The 18,121-nt window shown below is 45.1% G+C and overlaps 1 protein-coding gene across 1 annotated transcript in view; it reads left to right on the forward strand.

Annotated features, from left to right (window-relative positions):
- The window catches only part of LOC145340550 (ephrin type-B receptor 1), a 555,098-nt gene that overhangs the window by 532,980 nt on the left and 3,997 nt on the right, over positions 1-18,121 (forward strand). The window contains exons 15-16 of the mRNA XM_080185026.1: positions 4,199-4,354; positions 7,196-8,147. Of these exons, the coding sequence (XP_080041152.1) occupies positions 4,199-4,354; positions 7,196-7,304 (265 nt within the window). The 3' untranslated portion in view covers positions 7,305-8,147. The remainder of the gene's footprint in view (positions 1-4,198; positions 4,355-7,195; positions 8,148-18,121) is intronic.

The following is an 18,121-nucleotide window of genomic DNA, read 5'->3' on the forward strand; positions in this document are numbered from 1 at the left end:
TTCCTCATGGAAGCAGGAGGAAAAGCAATGGAGAGAGTGCGCAGTCCATACCACCCAGCAGTTGGGAGTGACAACATGAAGATTTTTAAATGTCAATATACTGCTGTGGGATGCTGTACTTTCTTGCAGTGCACCAGAGTGACTGCAGATGGATGCTATCAAAAACCTTCTTGAAACAAAGTTAATGGCAAATGGCTGCTGTTAGATCTGGCTCTGCTGTACAGTGTTTCTGAGCATAAAGATTTGCTTGCAGCATGTTCTTCCACCCCAGAAACCTGCCTGATCTCCATGAAGAATCTGTTGAGGAGTAGCATGATGAAGACCTTTCTAACAGTGTTATACCACTCCACTTTTTGCAGCCATGACTCTTTCTTTGGCAGCTCAATTCGCCTCCAATCGTTCAGGATGTCTTCTGATGTCCAGATCATGGTGGACATATCTGTGTGCCTCATTGCTACATTGTTCTTGCCATGTCTCAGCAATCCCAGATGCCTTGCTGTTCTTCAGGCTCTTGATGGTTCTGTTTCCTTCTGATCTGGTAGTTTCTCCCAGGTTGACATTCAGCTTTTGAGTGGCAGCGCTGTTATCCAACTTCAAAATGTTGCTCGTGTTGGGCAAATAGAGGATCTCTAGAGAGTGTTACAGCAACCTTGCCTCCTGATTCTTGTTCACCAATCACATCCTGCTGTCCTTGCCCTTGATCGGTATTTGGAGTTATTTCCTGATGACATTGACTTGCTGGCCAAAGAATTATGTACACGCCAAGGCATGACCATCATTCTTGAGAGTGGTATTGCTAAGTTTGGTCTACATTTCAGTGGCAACAGGGCCATAATATTGATGGCCGGACAGCAACAAGGCTTCCCAATCACCATGAGGCAACACAACACTGGAGATATCAACCACTTGCCCTCTCTAGGGAGCAACATCTCCAGGGAGATTGAGGTCCACACAAGAATGGGCAAAGAATCTTCCAGCGTCTCTACGCAATCTGTGCATCCAAAACCATCAACACAGCCATGAATCTGTTGCCTCTACATGTCCATACAACTGCAATCTGTACCAGCAAGGGTGGCACAGTGGTTAGCACTGCTGCCTTTCAGTGCCATGGACCCGGGTTCAATTCTGGCCTTTGTTGACTGTGTGGAGTTTGCATGTTCTCCCAATGTGTCTTCTGATGTCCAGATCATGGTGGACATATCTGTGTGCCTCATTGCTACATTGTTCTTGCCATGTCTGGATCTGGGTGATCCAGTTTCCTCCCACAGTACAAAGACGTGCAGGTTAGGTTGATTGGCCTTGCTAAATTTCTCCCTAGTGTCCCATGATGTGTAGATTAGGTGGATTCACCATGGTAAATGCACAGGGTTATGAGATAGGATAGGGGGGTGGGGGGGTGGGCCCGGGTAAATTGCTCTTTCAAGAGTTGGTGCAGACTTGATGGGCTGAATGGCCCATCATGGAGACATGAAAGTGAACAGCAAAGGTGTCACATAAATTGGATGTCTATCACCAGCTCTGTTTAAGTAAGAACCTGGGTAAGATCACATGGAGAGACAATACCATTAATGAGGATGTGTTACAGGGGGCTGCTCAGACATGCCAGTGGGGTATTGTGACAGAGAATGAAGACTAAGGCTGGCACGATATGTCCTTCACCTTTGGATGTATATCCCACCAGAGTGACAGTAACATGGGCACCACCAGATAGAAGAAGACTGGCCGACCAGAGATGACCTGTTTAAGGAGGAGCTTCAAGAGCAGGAGACCAGCTGGGCTGGAGCCAAGGAGATTGTGATTGGGGCTGCATGATGCTAGAGGATTTTTTTCTTTATTCTTCCATAAGCATTGCTGACAAGACCATCTCTAATTGTCCTTGAAAAGAAGCTTGCTTGGCCATTTTAGAGTGCAGTTAGAAGTCAACTTAATCACTGAGAGTCTGGAGTCACATGTAGATCAGACCAGATGAGGATGGTATATTTCCTTCCCTGAAGGACATTAGTGAACTAGGTGGGTTTTTACAAGGTTATCATTATTGAAAATAGCTCAGTGATGGCACAGTGGTTAACACTGCTGCCTCCCAGCACCAGGGACCCAGGTTGGATAGACCGAATGGCCTTCTTCTGCAATGTAGGGATTCTATATTCGAAATTAATTGAATTTAAATTCCACCATAGTAGGATTTGAACCTATGTCCCCAGGGTATTAGGCTGGGTATCTGGATTACTAGTCCAGTGGCATTATCACTATGCCACCATCTCCCTGTATTTTCCCACATGAGACTGGAGGAACTATGTAAGACTCTCCATGATGATGAACCCTCCCTCACGCCTCCCAATTTAACCCACAGCATTCAGGGAAACATGGTCTGGACCAGAACTCCTTGTCCCTGTTAAGAAATATAAATAGAGCCTTGTGGTTGTGAGGCTTCGTGTTTGCTATGATACAGAGAAATGCTTCCGTTGGAAAAAAGGGCTGAAAGAATTATAATTGAAGGAAGAGGCAGGCTGGAGTCTTCTAAAAAGGTGTTTTTTATATGCAAGGTTCTGCATGCTGAATCTCATTATTACAGTTTAACTGGTTAGTGAGCTCAGTCTTTGACTAACTTCATGGAGGGATCAAGTAACATTTGTGCACAGTCTCTTGATGCCTCAAATTTACAATTCCCACCCTTGTGCTTAAATCCATCCGTAGCCATGCTCCCATCCACCTCTGTAACCTTCTCCTCCAGCCTCACAAAGCCAATATCAAACAAACTGAAGTCAAAACTCCTTTCGAGCAGAACTTAATGAGGTGCTGAAGGTTTAGTCTCTTATTTTCTACGAACTATCGAAACAGGAAAGGGCAACAAATAACTAAGCCTCAGGGAAAATCAGAAGCAATTTAATGTCCAATTCTCTCTGATTGTAGATATTTATAGCAATGGTTTGTCTTCCCATCCCCAGTCATTTCGAATCCCTACAAAACAAAAATCAATTAAAAAGCGCTGGGGGCCATTTTGCCCTCTTATGAAAATAGAGAGGACTAATTCTTTCCAGGGTCCAAGGTGGTGTCTCATTACTCTGCAACCTTCCTTTATAAACAAAACCCCCATTCATTCATCTAAACTCCTAACTTAATAACAGTAATGAGAACCAGGGCAGCTTGTGGCTGTAACTGGAACCAAGTGATGTTCAGACTCTTCAAGTCATCTGTGCAGACTGTCTGACTTTCAAAAATCATGAAAAAAGTTGATGCGTGCTGCAAGTTTTGATTTGTGAAACTTCCAAGACCAAAGCTGATTAATTCACGCACATTCAAGGGATGACCTTGCAAGCTGCCTGTCGAGCCATTTTGTGGTTGGACTGCCTCTACTCGAAGTGAAGCAATGACAGAAGGAGCAACATTTTATTTATATGTAACCTCTCACCTCTGAGAGGTTCCCCAAAGTGCTTCTCAACTTTGTAACTGGTTTTGAGATGTAGTTTACTGTTATTTTGTTGGCGGATAGAATAATCACTTTACCCACAGTCTCACAAAGAGCAACAGAACCAGGTCATCCTTTATTTGTTTGTTTATGAATCACCGGTCATGGTAGTTTCCTGTCTCTTTTTTTAATTGAATAGACAGCTGGGACATTAGCTTAAGACTATGTCCAAAAGGAGGCACCTCTAACAGGACAGCATTCTCTCGGTATTGCACTGGTGTGTCAAAGTGGTCCAGGGAGTGCATCCTTCTTCAAGGCAGGAATGTTATCCACTGAGTAAATCTGACATTTTGGGGTCACCTTGGAGTGTGTGTGTAGATAAGTGAGAGAGAGAAAGTGCCTTATTTTTGACCAAAGGCCAACAAATAACTAAGCCCTGGGAAAATCAGAGACATTTTAATGTCCAGTTCTTCCTGATTATGGATATCTCTAAGCCAAGGTTTCCCTCCCTAATACCATAGACATCCAATCCTCGATCATTTCTTTCCTACAAATCTCAATTAAAAGAGAATCCAGGACCATGTGGTCCTGTGATGAAAATAGAGAACAAATTATGACCAGGATCTACCAGGTGGTGGAGGGGAAGAAGACACAAAAGGAACACATTTAAAGGAGCAAATACATTTGGTTTGAGCTTTTCTTGAGGGCGCAAATGAAAGAAGAATTTTGTGACAGCTGTTATCAGTTTTTCAGTGATACTGATGTTCTCTTGTTGTTTCTTCTCAAACACAGGCCTTCACAGCCTCTGCTGGATCGCAGTGTGCCCGACTTCACTGCATTCACCTCCGTTGAAGATTGGCTTAGTGCAATCAAGATGAGTCAGTACAGGGAGAATTTCCTCAATTCTGGATTCACCTCACTTCAGCTGAGCACACAGATGACTTCGGAGTGAGTTTCAGAGGGAAATTATGAGAGGGATGGGGAATTCAGTTAGCTGAATTCACACACTTACCCAAATTCAAAATTTCAGTTGTGGACTAGAGTTAGGTCAATTCCTTGAGTGCAAATTTACTGCTTGAATTTCATTGTTCATTGTGAGCTCTGCCCAGAATGTTTTGAAGCAAAACAAACACAGATAATGTGTTCGGGTGATCTGCTGCACACTCTTCCTTCACCACTGGGGCCTAAATTCACCATTGTGATGACTGTGTATATATTGTATGTTGGGGTTTGGTGTGTGGACTGCGCCTTTAAGGATGGTCCCTGGGCTACTGGCTCCACTCAGTATGGGACCCCTTTGGGAAGTCTGAGACCTGACTGAATGAGTCCACACCTTCAATAAACAGCTCCCAGTTTTCAAGTATTCAAACCTACCTCGTGATTCTTTATGCCCCTTTGCATCTGACCAGGACTGCAAACTGTTCAGCAATGACAACAGCAGACCTGCGTTTAGCTGGGAACTTGGAACTCCCACCACCCCCCCACCCTCACCAACAACCTTCCTTCTACCCCATCCCCCAGCCTTCCTCTAAGTCAGTCTATAAGAGGTCATATGTAGATGAGCTTGTTGAAGGCAGATTTCAAGGTGAGGAAGCAAAGACTTGGAAAAGGTAACAGGGGGAAGAACAGCTGACTGCAAAATGATTTGACTTGATTTCGATTTGATTTGATTTATTATTGTTATATGTATTAACATATAGTGAAAAGTATTGTTTCTTGTGTACTGTACAGACAAAACATACCATTCATAGAGAAGGAAACAAAAGAGTGCAGAATGTAGTATTACAGTCATACTGGGGTGTAGAGAAAGATCTCTAAGTTTGAATGAATTTATTTTCCTGCGCACACATACCACACGCACGCACTCTCTCTCACTCTCTCTCACATTCTCTCGCACTCTCTCTCACTCTCTCTCTCACTCTCTCACACACTCTGTCATGCTCTCTCTCTCACACGCTCTCTCTCTCATGCTCTCTGTCTCACGCTCTCTCTCACGCTCTCTCTCTTACGCTCTCTCTCTCTCACACTGTCTCTCACTCGCACACTCTCTCGCTCGCACACTCTCTCGCTCGCACACTCTCTCTCACACACTCTCTCTTTCTCTCAATCTCTCTGTCTCTCACTCTCTCTCACACTCTTTCTTTCTCACACTCTCACTCAGTCACATTCTCTCTCACTCTCTCACATTCTCTCAACTCTCTCACATTCTCTCGCACACTCACTCTCGCTCACACTCTTTCGCTCATACACTCGCTCACTCTCTCTCTCGCACTCTCTCTCACACACAGTGACACACAGCCTCACAAACACATAATCTCACACACACACACACACACACGCAATCTCTCTCTCACACACACAATCTCTCACACACACACATAATTTCTCACACACACACACATGTAATGTCTCTCACACACACGTACAATCTCAAATTACACACAATGTCTCTCACACACACGCGTGCACAATCTCACACACGCAGACACAGACACACAATCTCTCTCACACAATCTCTCACACACACATACTATCTCTCTCACACACACAACACACATACAATCTCTCTCACACACACATACAATCTCTCTCACACACACATACAATCTCTCTCTCTCACACACACACATACAATCTCTCTCACACACACATACAATCTCTCTCACACACACATACAATCTCTCTCTCTCACACACACACATACAATCTCTCTCACACACATACAATCTCTCACACAATCTCACACACACACACAATCTCACACACACACACATCCTCTCGTGCACAACCTCTCGCGCAAACGCAATCTCAATCTCACACGCGTGCTCAATCTCACACCGCAACCCCTTGCACACACCACAACCCCTTGCATGCGTGCGTGATCATGCACACAACCTGAGTCTCCATCTCACGTGCACACAACCTGAGTCTCCATCTCACGTGCACACAACCTGAGTCTCCATCTCACGCGCACACAACCTCAGTCTCCATCTCACGCGCACACAACCTCAGTCTCCATCTCACGCGCTCACAACCTCAGTCTCCATCTCACGCGCACACAACCTGAGTCTCCATCTCACACGCACACAACCTCAGTCTCGCACAGACACAGTTACACAACACACTCTTGCTCTATAAGCACACACTCTCTCAACACAGACATACTCACAGGCAGACATTCTCATTCTCTCTCTTTCTCACACTCATGCACATACATGCAAACTCTCACACAGATTCAGACACACACACATAAAGACACACATACAGACACACACATGAGACGGTGGCACAGTAATTAGCTGCCTCACAGTGCCAAGGACGCAGGTTTTATTTTCGGCTTGGGTCACTGTCAATGCGGAGCCTCCACGTTCTCCCTATGTCTGCATGGGTTTCCTCTGGGTGTTACAGTTTTCTCCCACATTCTGAAAGATATACTGGTCAGGTGCATTGACCATGCAAAATTCTCCCTCGGTGTTCCTGAACATACACTGGAGTATGGAGACTAGGTGATTTTCACAGTAACTTCACTGCAGTGTTAATGTAAGCCTACTTGTGACATTAATAAATAATAAATAAAATGCATGCATGCACACACACACAAACTGTCACTCACACAAATGTGCACGCACGCACACACGCACTAGACACACATCCATAAAGACACACGCACTTGCATACACACACATTCAGCGCACACAAAATAAAACAAAGCTTAAGACACAAATAGTGGGATCCTATGACCACATTTTGTTGGTATTATTGTAAAAATGATTGTTGTCTTTCCTGCAGGGACTTGCTGAGGATAGGGGTCACTCTAGCTGGTCACCAGAAGAAAATTCTGAACAGCATTCAGTCAATGAGAGGACAGATCAGCCAATCAACTTCCACTATGGCATGACAACAGTGGATCATGGGACATGTTGAAACAGCATTGGAGGAGTAAAAGAAAGATGCAGACCATTTCTCCTGAGCTCAAGACCATTCTAATGAAGGAACACATTGTCTACCAGACTGATCCTATTCAGAAATCATGCATTCCTGTCCTTAAAAACAATCAAGATCTAAATGGATGATCTTTTTTAAAGAAAACAATCTGACCCGTGATGAAGCCAGGGCCTGTGAAACTGGAATCAAATGAACATCCCATTATTCCAAAGAACATGCTGTGATTTTCTTTAATATTTGTTCAATGCATTTCTTTTTACTTCATAGATGATATTCTTCAGATGTTGGTGCCAAGAGACTGCCCTTTCCCTAAGATGGATTCCAAATCCTTTATATCTTCATATTGAAGATGATGAGAAGTAATCATTCTTTGCTTGCATTTTCTGCAACAGTGTCTGTGTTTTGATAGCAATGACTCTGAACGCTGGTAGAACTGGAGCCAGCTGCACTTGTACAAAGGGGGGAGTCCATGTTTATCAGGCAAGGGTACACGAGGCCTGTGCTTGTGGCCAGCAGGCATCGGTGATCAGACTTCTCATTAACTCTTTCGATTAACTGTATAGAAAAGATGCGATACTTTTGCAAGCGGTACAGATGATGGACACGCTGTTCTTGCTTGCAGTTGGCAAGAGAGGTGTAGTCGGACAATGTTACGAACAAAGTACCTCTGGTGTTACATTGCACCGCTCATTAATGGACTCATTTTGAACATTTTGCTTTGTGTGTCGCTGCTTGTTGGAATTCTAGTGATGTCCATTCAAAGCAGCGCTCAGAACCTTGCTGCTTCAACTTTCTGGTAAGTCCAGAATTTGATTGTTTCCATGTTTCTCGTTGATGGCAAAGCATTGAATAGGCAGGGACCCTTGTAGCCTAACCAAATGCCCACTACAATTCCTGAGGTCCAGTCCGGGACAATCTGATCATATCAATCAGTTGGAGTTGGTTCGGTGCCATGTCCCAAGTTAGAAGTTTAGGTGTTCTCCTTTTCTTCCAGCAGTTTTTCTGTTCCATTGTCTCAATTCTGTGTTCCCACTTCTCAGTGGAATGAAGAGCAGAAATTAGGGCAGCACTTGGTCTGTTGTTGTCCCTATGGGAATCATGAACAATTTACTGCTCATTCTTAGAATGTGCCAAAGTTTCAATTCAACAACTTATATTTAATGTAATGAAAGATATGCTTCTCAAAGGCATTACAAAACAGAGAATGATACTGAACCACAAAAGGGGATAATGGTCCAGATATTCCAGTGTTCAATGTTGACTGTGATTAAACCTGCCCGCTTACCATTTATACACCAGAGACCTTGCAACTTCCAATGTTGCTTCTAGTAGGGAATACAGCACTGAATAGAAACAGGAGACCAATTGTTGAGCAGAGTTACAGCACAGCCACACCCCCATAAGGTCTGTCTTTACCGCATTGACTTATACAGTTTTTATGTAAAGCTGCATGACTCACCCCTGATAATGTCAGACACCTCTCTCAAGCTACACTTATCCAGTCAATGTTTACCCTTTCTCTCTCTCCAGATAGTGTTCTCTCTTCCTCCCCCTCTCTCTGAGTTCAACCCCCTCCCCCCTCACTTCTCTACAATGTTCAGCCTTCCTCATCACACCCCTCATCTACAACACTGCTCAGCACCCCACCTTCCATTAGCATTCCCTGACTATGCTGACTCTTCCATCATTGAGTAGACAGGAGCCAGGGATTCTGGAAAGGAGAGAGAGGGCGCATTAGGTACTGTCAGGACAGGATGAACATTGCCTAGACAGGTGTGAACATTACTGAGATGGGGTAAACATTCCCAGAAAGGCACGGTGGGGGGGAGGGGTGGATTGAACATTGCCAGAACAGAGTGGGGTTGAAGATTGCTGGAACGGTGGGTGAACACTGCTGTGGTTGCCATCAGACTTTGACACTCCAACTGGTTACTGTGAGTTTTACTGCTTTTCTAGATGCTATGAAAAGTACGGAGTAAATATGGGTTAAAAACCAGGGTAGGTACAGTGCAAACAACCCATATTTCAATCATTCTACTCGTCTGTTGGAAACACGGAGCAATTCAGGCAGGGTCAAACTGACAGTCACAATTTCAAGCTTCCTGTGCAAGTACTGTGCGAGTGCACATAACGTCACATCAGCGATGTAACTTGAATCAGACGTCCTCCCACTACTGCAAAGTTTAGGCCAAATAACCAAAAGGCTGGTTAAAGAAGTAGGTTTTAAGGAGTGTCTTAAGGGACGAAAGTGACACTGTGAGGCAGAGAGATATAGGGAGGGAAATCATATAGGGGTGATAAATATAGGACGGATGTCAGAGGTAGGGTCTTTAGTCAGAGGGTAGTAAGGGCGTGGAATGCCCTGCGTGCAGCAGTTGTGGACTCCAACTGAACGCCAACTTCAAGGGCATTCAAATGGTCATTGGATGGGCATATGGATAATATTGGAATACTTTAGGTTAGACGGTCATTAGATTGATTCCACTGGTCGGCACAATTTCGAGGACTGAAGGGCCTGTACTGCGCTGTAATGTTCTATGTCCTATCAACATGGGCCAGAATTTTACTGTCCTGCCCACCATGGAAATTGGAACTGGCAAGGGGTGAAACATGGAACGGTCTATTGACCTTGGGATGCATTTTATTTCAGGACTAGTGAGGCTATAAAATCCCACCCATAAGGCCTAGACAGCTGAAGGCACGGCAATTAATGATGGAGTAATTCCAACTGGGGATGCACAAGTGGCCAAAGTTCGAGGAATACAGATATCTAGGGAGGGTTGTGGATCTAAAGGAGATTACTAAGATAGTGATGGTCAAAGTCATAGAGCGATTTGAAAACAAGAATGAAAATTTTAAAATCAAGACATTTCTTGACCAGGAGCCAATCAGCGAGCACAGGGAGTGAAAAGGAAACAGGACTTGCTGTCAGTTTAGAAATGGGAAGCAGAGTTTTGGATGATCTCTTGTTTACAGAGGTAGAATGTAGAAGAGCAGCTAGGAGGGTGTTGAAATAGACTTACGATATGAGTTTTGACAGCAGATAAGCTGAGAAAGAAAACTTAACCAAATAAACCTGAATTGCCTATAATTATAAATCCGCAAAGATCTGGGAGCTACAATCGGTGTTTTCTAGGCTGAGACTGGTGAACTTTTTTTGCGTAAGGCTAATTAGTAACATGAAGCAAAATTGAATCAATGGAGTTAAGGATCAGATCAGCTAATCTGACACTCCAGCAGGGCAATTTTGAGTGTTTAAATTGCCTATTCTTGATCCTACTGTTCCATATGATCCAGCTCTGAGTGCTTTCAACCTCTCAGTCTCCTTGGATTAATAATAGAGGATCTGTGTATGATAGAGGAGTGCTTAAAGAATAAAGAAAGATGTCAAACCAATAACCAACTATTCTTCCCAACTGGATTTATTATATTTTGTATTCCATGGAAGCCTCATGGAACCATAACAACTTACCGCTGCTCTGCTCCCTCCCTTTTATTTCTTCTCCTTTGTATTTGCAGTATCTGCATTATCTGTACTAACCTTATGTTTTTACTCATTTGTGGGATGTAGGTGTCACTGGCTGGCCAGTATTTATTGCCCATCCCTAGTTACCCCTGGAGAGTAGTTGAGACACAACCACATGTGGCAAAGTGTTCCACATTATCACTGCTCTCTAGGTAAAGAATGGCAATATCTTCCAACTGTTAAAACAGGAAGAAAACTTTCACTTCTGCAGAGCTTTCACAACCTCAAGACATCCAAAACCCTGTTACAGCAAATGAAATTCTTTGGAAGTGTTGCCCCTGTCATACTGTGGGAAACATGGCACCAGTTTGAACACAACTCGATCCCACAAACAGCAATAAGAACATAAGAAATAGGAGCAGGAGTAGGCCATCCAGCCCCTCGAGCCTGCCCCGCCACTCAATAAGATCATGGCTGATCTGTCGTGGCTCAGTTCCACATTCCCGCCCTCTCCCCATAACCCTTAATCCCCTCGCCTATCAAAAACCCATCAACCCGCGTCTTAAAAATATTTAGCGAGGCAGTCTCCACCACCTCAACGGGCAGAGAATTCCAAAGATTCACCACCCTTTGAGTGAAGAAGTTCCTCCTCAACTCCGTTCTAAACCGCACCCCCTTTATCTTGAGGGTGTGCCCCCTAGTCCTACTGTCCTTTCTGAGCGGGAAGAGTCTCTCCACCTCTATCCTATCCATCCCATTCATCATCTTATACGTCTCAATGAGATCTCCCCTCATTCTTCTAAACTCTAACGAGTACAAGCCTAGTTTATTCAGCCTCTCCTCATAGCTCAACCCCCTCAACTCCGCTATCAGCCTAGTAAACCTCCTCTGCACTCCCTCCAAGGCCAAAATATCCTTGCGTCAGTGCGGCGACCAAAACTGCACACAATACTCCAGCTGCGGCCTCACCAATGCCCTATACAGCCGCAGCAAGACCTCCCTACTTTTATATTCAATCCCCCTCGCTATGAAGGCCAGCATCCCATTAGCCTTCCTGACCACCTGCTGCACCTGCAGGCTGGGTTTTTGCGACTCATGCACAAGGACCCCGAGGTCCCTCTGCACCGTCGCCTGCTGCAGTTTTTCGCCAAGTAAGTAATAGTCCTTCCTACCATTATTCCTACCAAAGTGGACCACCTTGCACTTGCCAACATTAAATTCCATTTGCCAGTTCCTGGCCCATTCGTCCAGCCTATCTAGATCCTTCTGCAGACTCTCCACACCCTCCACACAATTTGCCGTTCCACCAATCTTGGTGTCATCAGCAAATTTCGACACCATACACTCGGTTCCCTCCTCCAGATCATCTATATAAATGGTAAATAGCTGAGGCCCCAGCACCGACCCCTGGGGCACTCTACTAGTCATCAACCGCCAATCCGAATAGCACCCATTAACCCCCACTCTCTGCCTCCTATTTGACAACCAATCCTCTATCCACGCTAACACCCTACCCCCAACTCCATGCCCCCTGACCTTCTGCAATAACCTCCTGTGAGGTACCTTGTCAAACGCCTTCTGAAAATCAAGAAAGAAATCATTATCAATGTGATAATGATGGATAAAACAACTTTGGTGATTGTGGGATAAATGTTGGTCAGGACACTAGGGATAAGTCCCTGCTGTTCTTCAAAATGTTGCCTTAAGATCTCTTAGATCCGCCAACAAGAACAGTAAAGCTTCTCAGTTCAATATCTCATCTTTAGAATAGAACTGCTGGCAGTGCAGTATGTCCTCAGTACTGCACTGGATTGTCAGCCTGGATATGTGTAGCCGAGTCTCTGGACACATGCTTCAGATTCAGAGGTTCAAGTGCTACCAGCGGGACTCAAGTTCCGCACACATGAGGATGGCCTCAATCGGGATCTTGGGTTCATGTCACACTATCTGTAACCCCCATGACTTGCCTGGACTTGCAAAATCTCACTAACTTTCCAGTCTGGTATCTATACACATTTCTTTAACCTGTGCTTGCTGCTCTCTCCACTCACATTGTCTGTACTTTTAAGACTTGATTAGCTGTAAAGACTCACATTCCAATCATTATTCATGTAAATTGAGTTTGTATTTTTGTGCCCTGTTTGTGATCAGACCTCCCATCCACCTGATGAAGGAACAGCCAGTTCCGAAAGCTAGTGGTGTTTGCTACAAATAAACCTGTTGGACTTTAACCTGGTGTTGTGAGACTTCTTACTGTGTTCACCCCCAGTCTAACGCCGGCATCTCCACGTCATGGGGATCAAGTGGTCAGACAAAGGCTGAGGGCTGAGGCACATTGGAGCTGTGGGTCTGTTAGAGTGTAGCGAGCACTTCTTTAAAGTTTGAAATTTATTTATTAGAGTCACAATAAAGTTTACACTAAGACTGCAACGAAGTTACTGTGAAAATCCCCTAACCATCCCAATCTGGTGCCAGTTTGGGTACACTGAGGAAGAATTTAACATGGCTAATGCACCTAACCAGCACGTCTTTCCTACTGTGGGAGGAAACTGGAGCACTTGAAGAAAAGTCACGCAAACACAGGGAGAACATGCTGACTCCGCATATATAGTGACCCAATCCAGGAATCGAACCTGTGTCCATGGCACTGTGAGGTAGTAGTGCTAACCACCATGCAACCCTCTTGCTGGCACGAGCCATGCTTTATGGAGCCTGAACCTGCTCAGTTGCTGAGTGGGAAATCTCTCCCACTCCTTATTTATAATTAGATCGCTTTAATCAGGTCATTTATTTTATTTCCGGAGTGAAATTGAGTGCTCCTGAAACAGAAGTGAGAGTGAACAAAGTTGTGCATTTAGCTTGGCCAAGGTTAAAGGGGAAAAGCAGAAAAGGGACTCTGTTCTTTCAGAGTGGTGGTATTTTAAATATTTATACATGGCAGCGGATTGGCAGTCACCACATTCCTGATTTTGAGCACTGTTCAAAGGTTACTCTCTTCATAGCTGACCTCTCTGACAGACTGTACTGCTAGCTAAACAAATAAGTGGAAAGGAGAAAAAAAACCCTCCATCTGAACTCTTGGGAGCTGCTGTCAGAATTTGAAAAATGACTGAGGAAGTGCTTGTTGAGTGATTGTTTTCTGACAGAACCCAGTGGCAGGCAGTCTCTGAGTATTGGGCATGTGGTAGCGGCTGGTCTCACAGGTGCTGAGATAGAACTCCCCAGCTGGGGTAGTGAACGCGTCAAGAAACATAATCTCGCCACTCCAACCTTTACTCTGTTTACTTTATAAAGACTTTCCAGACAGTAAGTCCAAATATTACTCTTAGAATTGCCTTTGGTGGCACAGTGGTTAGCGCTGCTGCCACACTGCGCCAGGGATTCAGGATCGATGCCGGCTTTGAGTTACTGATTGTGTGGAGTTTGCACGTTCGCCAACATGTCTACGTGGGTTTCCTCCGGATGCTCCAATTTCCTCCCACAGTCCAAAGATGTGCAGGTTAGATGGATTGACCATGCTAAATTGCCCCTTAGTTTGTCCATGTGTGCCCTATGCACCATAAGAAGTCTCACAACACCAGGTTAAAGTCCAACAGGTTTATTTGATAGCAAACACCACTGGCTTTGCCCCTTCGTCAGGTGAGTGGGGAGTTCTGATCACAAACAGGGCATATAAAGGCATACACTCAGTTTACAGAATACTGATTAGAATGCGAGTCTTTACAGCTAATCAAGTCTTGAAGGTGCAGGCAATGTGAGTGGAGAGAGCATTAAGCATAGGTTAAAGAGATGTGTATTCTCTGCAGACAGGACAGTGAGTGAGATGTTGCAAGCCCAGGCAAGTCATGGGGGTTACAGATAATGTGACATGAACCCAAGATCCCGGTTGAGGCCGTCCTCATGTGTGCGGAACTTGGCTATCAGTCTCTGCTCAGCGAATCGTGAAGGCCGCCTTGAAGAACGTTTACCCGATGATCAGAGGCCAAATGCCCGTGTCTGCTGAAGTGTTCACCAAGAGAACAGTCTTGCCTGGTGATTGTTGAGCGGTATTCATTCATCCGTTGTCATAGTGTCTGCATGGTCTCGCCGATGTACCATGCCTCGGGACATCCTTTCCTGCAGCGTATCAGGTAGATAATGTTGACCAAGTTGCAAAAGTATGTACTGTGTACCTGGTAGATGGTGTTCGCATGTGAGATGATGGCATCCATGTCAATGATCCGGCACGTCTTGCAGAGGTTGCTGTGGCAGGGTTGTGTGGTGTCCCCACCCGAAAGCTAGTGGCATTTGCTACCAAATAAACCTGTTGGACTTTAACCTGGTGTTGTGGGACTTCTTACTGTGTTTACCCCTCTGGGACTATGGCAACTTTACCTCACAGAATGCCATATTTGGACAGCAGTTGAGACATGAATCGGCTCTTCATCATTCAATTGCTGATAGTCAGACAGCCTGTTTTCCAACTAACCTTTACAGTTTAGTAACTAGTAAATGCGTGGTCCAGAATAGCACAAACAGCATAGGGTTCAATCCCCCTCTGTGGCTGAGGTAGACATTGGCCTGTATCTTTGCCCAGCCTTATAGTAAAAATTCGGAATAAGCTGTGGTTCAGCAACCCTTGAGTGATTGGGAAGAAGACTGGAAGTAATTTATTTTCAAAGCAATTTTTACTTAATGTCCTATGATCTTTTTCCTGCTTCTCGGCCTTTTGGCCAAGCTCAAGTGTAGTATCGGCATGCTGTGCTTGGTTGAAGTCATTAGGTTACATTCTGGCTTCATTTGATGCAATTTTTAAAAGTGGTATCTTGGCCTTTTGGCTAAGATGCAAATAAGATCAAGCCTTGGAGGAGGAGGAGCTATGCCTACTCCAATCAGCTTGGATCATATAGATCAAGCCCAAGACAGTCGGTGAGAGCCCTGTTTTGTCAGCTTGGATCAGGAATGTCTCAATTTGTTGAGACTCTGAATTGGACTTGATTGGATTGAATTGGATTTTAAAAAAAAGTTAGCAACCGTGCTGGAGACTCCAGGGAAATCCTGGAGGGTTAGCAACGCAAGAGCTCGATTTCCTGAAAGGAATCTTCAAACTATACAGCCCACTAAATAAATAGGGATTTAAGGCGTCATTTATTAATCACTGCATGGAAGTGAATTGAAGGCAATCAGCCTTACATTAATCAGTTCCATATATAAATTAAATGCCAAAAAATAAAGGTTAAACTAACAATGAATGATTCATGCTTTTAGTTAAACAAAAAGAGAAATAGATGTTACCAACGTGGATTGCTATTAGGAGCTGTGGTAATGTATTATTGAAGGAAAGATCAGCAGGGTCACTGAATGCAGCCTGAATGATAAAAGAATTATCAGACTGTTAGGTTGCTAACCCATGCTCAGCTCACAGGCTTTGTTCAGTCAGATCCCAGGATGCAAATTATTATTTATTTGACACGGTGACTGAATTGAAATTTTGAAGGTTAGAGGGCTCTGACAAAGTTCAGACAAACTGATTGCTCACTGTGGGGAAGGGTTAAGTACCAGGGGATAGAAACTTGAAAATTAGGGGTTTAGGAGGAAGCAGAGGTCGGAGGTCATTTTAATTGCTTTGTGGAGTGAGTTACCAGGGAAAGTGATTGAAATAAGCCGTGTACACGGGTTAAATAGGTGATTAGAGGAGTGGGAGATATGGTGAGAGGCTGGGCCCATGGACTTTAATTCACCAGAAGGGTAAGGATTCTTAGACTTCACCTGTGTTGAAGGATTTTATTATAGGGTTACAAACCATAATGGATTAAATTACATACATCAACAGAATGCGAGGAGCACATTGTTAATTTATTTCTCTGATAGGCTTTGTGTTGTAAACCTCATTTAGATATTTTCACTGAGCTGTTGATAGCTGCAGTCACAGGTAGGGGCAGGGTGGGGATGCTGGCTAAGACTTTTAATTGAGTCTGAAAGTGAAGGCGGGGGGTGGTTTGATGGGGTAGGGGAAGTGTGGGGGAGCTGCGTGGGTGGGTATGAGGATTGGGAGGAGGGGTGTGGGTAGGAGTGGCAACAGGAGCAATCTGCATTTTATGGTGGATCTGGAAGAAGAAACTTCTGGCTCCACATTCAGCTAAGCCTTTGTGACGGCTGCAAGTGGCTCCTTTAATAACCGCTGTAGCGTACTTGTGGAAAGGGTCACAGAATGCATGCCACACATTACATGTAGACATGATCTGATTTCACTGAGTGGCCTGCAACAGTGAACCGTAGGGCACTGAACGTGCAATATGCAAACCATATTGGGTCTTACCATCCACATTTTCCAATCAAAGCACTGGTTGCCTGAAACCGTGCCTGTGATTCTCCCAAAAGTGCTGAATTGGTGGGAAAACTGTTCTAAATCCCAACTGTTTTCTCAGTTCAGCTTCTCACCTGAATCTCCACACTCATTGCACTGCAGCGGTCCCAGTCGGGAATAACATTAAAAACCCAGGGCAGCAGGGCCTATTCATGCCGGAGTCTGACAATTCTGGAACTCTGCGCATGCACCGTGGTCCGGATCTGTCAGATGCCCCATTTGCTGGCTAGTTCGATCGCTGGCCAGCCCAGGACCACCACAGTGCTGCCCCTCCAGCACCCCCACGGCCTGATCGCAACCTCAACAACAATTCCCGAGATAACCCTGACACCACCCTGCCCCAATGCACACCCCACCCATCCCCAGCAGTGGCGATTTCCCCCTCACCCCTCCTCACGCCTGCAGACCACCCCAATCGCTGCCCTCCCTCCATCCCAGACCGATCCTGTCTGCAGAGTGACAGCAGGACCCCCACCTCCACCCCCTTGGCATTGCCCGATGGGCAGTGCCCAAGGTTCTCCCTGGGCATGGGCCCTTTGCTTCTTGGGAAGTGGAAGGGCACACAGGCCTGCACTGCCAGGGTGCCCATGCCCAGGTGGCATCACCCCCACACTATCGGACCGATGTGGCGGGGGGGATCCCTATTGCAGCCCTTTCATTCCAACGGGGTCTCCACTACTTCCCCAAAAGTGGGGAGTTAGTTTAAAACCCGTTGGAATGAAGTACTCGTGGTGGAGTGGGAGATTCGATCGGGACCGAAAGTTCCTGATAATTAGATTGAAAATACATCTAAAACATATTAAAAATAGATACAAATTTCTTACCTCCTTCCTGCTGGTTTCTGACCAGCCGGCTCTGGGAAATACGCATCCATTCCCGGCGCATGCACAAATGTGCAAGGTCGGCGACGTGCATCTCCCACCTCGAGGTGACAGAAAAATTGGGGGTCGCGATGGGA

Source organism: Carcharhinus amblyrhynchos, chromosome 3, assembly GCF_965287045.1.
Source record: "Carcharhinus amblyrhynchos chromosome 3, sCarAmb.v2.hapA, whole genome shotgun sequence".
Lineage (NCBI taxonomy): Eukaryota > Metazoa > Chordata > Chondrichthyes > Carcharhiniformes > Carcharhinidae > Carcharhinus > Carcharhinus amblyrhynchos.